The 3,523-nt window shown below is 55.9% G+C and overlaps 1 protein-coding gene across 1 annotated transcript; it reads left to right on the top strand.

The window, feature by feature from the left end:
• Positions 1-2,254: 2,254 nt before the first annotated feature.
• Positions 2,255-3,110, top strand: ARL4C (ADP ribosylation factor like GTPase 4C). The gene has a single exon (XM_065750270.1). The coding sequence runs from the start codon at positions 2,441-2,443 to the stop codon at positions 3,017-3,019; it is 579 nt and encodes a 192-aa protein (XP_065606342.1). The 5' UTR covers positions 2,255-2,440; the 3' UTR covers positions 3,020-3,110.
• The last annotated feature ends 413 nt before the right edge of the window (positions 3,111-3,523 follow it).

A 3,523-nucleotide genomic window follows, 5' to 3' on the forward strand; every position in this document is an offset into this window, starting at 1 on the left:
CATTCAACTGCAGCATTAGGACCCAGCACTCATGGAAAAATGACGTCTGTCACCTCAGCAAATCGCAGGAACAAAAGCACAGAGTGCTCTTCTTTTGTCTTTGCTTGCTCGAGTCAGGCAAATGTTTTGTTCCTCCTGCAGAATTTCAGGATTGGAGGAAAAGTGACAGGCACGGTTAGGGCTGCGATGCACGGTTTAGATTTCCCGAGGGTTAGGCTTTAAAGTTGGCTTTAAGCCAGTCCTTGGAGGACTTTGCTTGGCCTCAAGAGAGGCATCTGAGGTCATGACATGAAGCTGAGCTGCTGAGCTGCAGATGAACAGGATTATTTCTCATTCCTGTATTAGGAGCACTTGTGGATTCAGACGTCCCTCCATTATCATGCTGCTTTGATCCGTGCCTCCCTCCAGCCCTACACTCACCCTCAGGAGCTTTTGGAGATCAGCCCAGGGCTGCTGCTCAGCCACGAGGCCTCCTTGGCCCCAAAGGTTGAGCTCATATTCAGTCCTTAACGATCCAGTGCTACTGGTAGGAAGTGGGAGGTCCCCCTAAGCCAGCTGGAGGTGCCTCGTCTCCCCATGAGCTATTTGAGGGCTGCCTACTGCAGTTCTGGCTCTCAGCGTGTTCTTCAAGCAGTTCCCACACTAATGCCTAAGCATTAGTCACAGGGATGCTATTAATTAGCTTCAGGGAGGCAACCCCCAAGAACGGGGAGGGGGGGATTCGTAATTACAGCCTTTGCCTGTTAACTTTGTTTGGGCTGGTGTCTCTGCTTTTAAAACAGAAACAAAAGGGTGCACACTAAGACGACTGATGCTACTAAGAAATAGGCAGAGGAGCCCGCACGGGCTGGGAGTTGCAGCACACCCTGAAAACCAATCTCCCCCTGGAGTCACTGGTTTTGCCAAGAGAGCACTTGCAAAAAAAACCAAAACCTGCTGCTGCAAGATTTTGCTTTGCCCGAGTTGATAAAGGGCTTGACTGGTTGCAGATCAGGGGTCACCATCACGGATGCTCTGTGCCTGCGTTGTCCGTGGGCACGCTGCTGGTGGATACGTGCAGTCTCCGTCGCTCTGTGTTCCACCGTTTAGTTAAAAAAAGAAAGAAAAAGGAAAAAAAAAATACATCGAAGCTCAAGATTAGCTGGGGGAAGGGAGATGGGCTGGTGGGGCTGGGAAGAAATAATTGCCATGTCTGAAAGCAGTTACTATGGCAGCAACAACCTTCTTGCTGCTGGAGCGAAATGTTGGGGACCAGCAAGTGCTGCCTTTGTCAGATGCTCTCAGGCACGCATTTAGATGCTAATGCTGGCTTTAACCTTGGCTGCATAACCTTGGGTGAAAGAGGGGTGTGGGGGGGGAAGTAGAGGAGGGGAGAGCTTATGGAAAAGATGGGTTTCCTCTCCCTAAATTTGCCACTTGGCATGCTCCCCTCACTGCGATTAACGCTGTTATTCCTGCACTTAATATTCAGCAGAGGTTTTAACAGCTTATTTATGGATAGCTGGCATTAGCTGCGGCATAATTCACCACTGCAACGCTCCTGTTTATCTCTGTCCCCTTGGGATCAGTTGATAGAAGGCCATTTTTTTTAGAACATCCCCTAGGTTTCATCAGGCCGTCTATCTAATCTCGTCTTTATTTATAACTCGCAATCAACGTTTGGGTGAAAATAAGGAGGGGCACCTTTCCCTTCCACTTTGGCTGCCGAGAGAAAGAAATTTTGGTGGCCTCTTTCGCAAAGGAAACCTTTCGACTAGAGGCATCTTCAGCAGCAGGGATGAAGGAGGAGGAAGGGAGGGGAGGCTTGAGCTTCTGCATCAGAGGTGATGGTAGGGGACGGGGCTTCCTGCTACCCTCAGCCAAGCATGCCAGAGCACACCCCTCGTCCTGCTCTGCTCTGCTCACGGCTGCTTGCTTTGGATGTCGCCAGCATGAGGCATCCGAAGCGATATCCTGCTGTAAACTCCTCTCTCCGAGGCTTTCTGGTTAAGCTGCTGTGAGATAGTCACCTCACAAACGCACTGAAGGAGGAGAGCTGCACAGGAGCGCTCCCGGCTTTGGGGACCACATCAAAACCAGAGCGTTGGGGGCACGGCTCATCTCCCCGTAGGACTGAGACGGATCCCCGCGGGATCTCAACCTCAGCCCGCAGCCCGGGGGCTGCCCCGGGACCCCGCGGCAGGGGCGTGCCGGGAGGAGGAGGACGAAGAGGAGGAGGAGGACGAAGAGGAGGAGGAGGAGGAAGAGGAGGAGGAGGAGGAGGAGGAGGGAAGTGGCGGCAGCGGCGGCGCGGCCCCTCCTCTCGGGAGGGGCGGATCTCAGTCCCCGAGCCCCGGCACGGCGTGGGAGCGCTGCTCGGCCGAGCCGAGCCGAGCCGGGCGGGCCGGGCCGGCGCGGGGATGGATGCGTGGCTGTGAGATCGGCGGAGCCGGCATCGGCCATGGGGAACATCTCCTCCAACATCTCCGCCTTTCAGTCCCTGCACATCGTCATGCTGGGCCTGGATTCGGCGGGGAAGACCACGGTGCTGTACAGGCTGAAGTTCAACGAGTTCGTCAACACGGTGCCCACCATCGGTTTCAACACGGAGAAGATCCGGCTGAGCAACGGCACGGCCAAGGGCATCAGCTGCCACTTCTGGGACGTGGGAGGACAGGAGAAGCTGCGCCCGCTCTGGAAGTCCTACAGCCGCTGCACCGACGGCATCATCTACGTGGTGGACTCGGTGGACGTGGACCGGCTGGAGGAGGCCAAGACGGAGCTGCACAAGGTGACCAAGTTCGCCGAGAACCAGGGCACGCCGCTGCTGGTCATCGCCAACAAGCAGGACCTGCCCAAGTCGCTGCCCGTGGCCGAGATCGAGAAGCAGCTGGCTCTGCACGAGCTCACCCCTTCCACCACGTACCACATCCAGCCGGCCTGTGCCATCATCGGCGAGGGGCTGACCGAGGGCATGGACAAGCTCTATGAGATGATCCTCAAGCGGAGGAAGTCCCTCAAGCAGAAGAAGAAGCGGTAGAAGCCCGCACGGGTGGCAGGGCGAACAAAGGAACGGAGGAGGAGAGAGAACCAAAGCGATCCTTTTTTTCCTTGGTTGTTTGTTTGGGTTGCCCACCTCCCCCCCCCCCCTTTTATTTTTATTTTTTTTTTGGGGGGGGGGGTTCTGTGCGTGTAATCTTTTTTTTTTTAATTATTTTTTTGTGTGTCCCTTTCCGAATGAAACAACTACAACAGCGGTGATAACAATGGCACTCCTGCAAGCCAAGCCCAGATCCTGACTGCAGGATCTCCTCCTCCTGCTCTCTCCCCTTTGCCCGCCGCCCTATCCCCGGCCATAGGGCAGCATGGAGCAGGGGTAGGGCACTGCTCCCAAAGCCCTGAACCCCATGGCCGGGCTGGAGATGCTCTGAGCGGGGCGAGACGCCGCGGGCGGCCGAGAGCCCACAGAGCTGGGGCGGCCCCCCAGCTCCCCTCCATCCCTTGGGGTCTGACTGCTGCTGGGGGGCAAACCTAGGGGCGAACA

Source organism: Cyrtonyx montezumae, unplaced genomic scaffold (assembly GCF_038088225.1).
Source record: "Cyrtonyx montezumae isolate F1298 unplaced genomic scaffold, pur_monq_1.0 scaffold_7, whole genome shotgun sequence".
Taxonomy (NCBI): Eukaryota; Metazoa; Chordata; class Aves; order Galliformes; family Odontophoridae; genus Cyrtonyx; species Cyrtonyx montezumae.

Coding starts and splice junctions, on each gene's coding strand:
- ARL4C (XM_065750270.1), top strand. CDS start 2,441: ATGGGGAACATCTCCTCCAACATCTCCGCCTTTCAGTCCCTGCACATC.